Consider the following 1,312-nt stretch of genomic DNA (forward strand, 5'->3'; position numbering starts at 1 on the left):
TTTTTTTTTATCATGAATGGATGCTGAATAACTTATCAAATGCCTTTTCTGCATCAATCGATAAGATGATGTAGACTTTCCTATTTAGTTTATTATGATGGTGGATTGCTTTGCTTTTTCTAATATTAAACCAGCTTTACACTCTTGGGGCAAACCCCATACTCTCATTTTATAGCCTTGTTACAGTTGGACTTTATTACGCGTAAGCACCACTTCCGTAAGGTGGTGCTATAACTTAAATTTGGAGGAAATATACATACCTGACTCCATTTTCTCCTTTGTCCGGCTTCTTGTTAAGGCTATCATTTACCTGAGAGAGAAAAGAGTAATAGAAAAACAATTTCTATTGTACTTACTTATTTATTCATCTATTTATTTATTTATTTTAAGTGCAAGGAAAAAAGTACAAAATTTAGTTATTTTCTCAAGAAAGAAAAAAAAAAGTGAGATATAGAGGAAAAGAGAGAAGGAGAGAGTGGGTGGCCGTGCCACACAGAGAAGAAGTGAAAATGCGGCCCAGAAAAATAATTTCAAAATCTTACTCATTAGAAAAAGCTCACGTGACTGTTTTGGCCTTTGAGAAGGCAGTGGTGACAGTTCTTTTAGGAGCTAAGAGCATGGTTATATTTGAAGGGCTATTACCTCAGCCCTGGTTTTCCCTAAGGTGAATACGAACCTCTAGAATGTTTGATCCTTGCTTGTTAGGGGTGCCACAGAGCAGTGCTTGCCAGGAATTGAGAATTAAGCAAGTGAGCCAGGGTCTTCACTCTGTCTAGCAGTCCATAGACTCTCACTATGTCCACCTTACAGAATGCCCGCACCTCCCTGATGGGGTCTTCAGCTACTGAATGGTTAATCCAGGTATCGATATTTTGTCATCCAATAGTATTTTATTGCTTTTACCTGATTTACTCACTATATTTCTTCAGAGACTGCTCTAATTTCCCAACTACTCAATGCAAATTTTTAAAATGTATGCAATTAAAAATATATTTAAACTTCATCTCCAAAAGTCGCTGAGAATGCAGGCCACATGTCTGAGTGTGTCCAGACCCCAGACCATGTCTGGAAGCTTTTACATATTTTTTTAATTAATATTAACCCTTCCTGTCTACCAGTCAAACCTTTCTTGGAAGTCTGACTGGTGTTCTTGAAGACTGGCATTCTGGAAGAAGGAAGGCCTGGAGGACCACCTGATATAATACTATGTAGGGGCTACATGGTAAGAAGCCCTGCCTGATACCCCAGGTAGCAAAGAGCCAGTGGTGGGTGCTGAACCACTTACCACGCGGTAGCGATTGGGGGCCCACAC

At 39.4% G+C, this 1,312-nt stretch overlaps 1 protein-coding gene across 1 annotated transcript in view; it reads right to left on the reverse strand.

Annotated features, from left to right (window-relative positions):
- Positions 1-1,312, reverse strand: part of LOC100948091 (solute carrier family 15 member 1-like) — a 57,077-nt gene that overhangs the window by 8,019 nt on the left and 47,746 nt on the right. The window contains exons 15-16 of the mRNA XM_023513106.1: positions 1,286-1,309; positions 261-310 (exon numbers count right to left, since the gene is read on the reverse strand). Of these exons, the coding sequence (XP_023368874.1) occupies positions 261-310; positions 1,286-1,309 (74 nt within the window). The remainder of the gene's footprint in view (positions 1-260; positions 311-1,285; positions 1,310-1,312) is intronic.

Source organism: Otolemur garnettii, unplaced genomic scaffold (assembly GCF_000181295.1).
Source record: "Otolemur garnettii isolate 467f Iridium unplaced genomic scaffold, OtoGar3 scaffold00034, whole genome shotgun sequence".
In the NCBI taxonomy this organism is placed as follows: domain Eukaryota; kingdom Metazoa; phylum Chordata; class Mammalia; order Primates; family Galagidae; genus Otolemur; species Otolemur garnettii.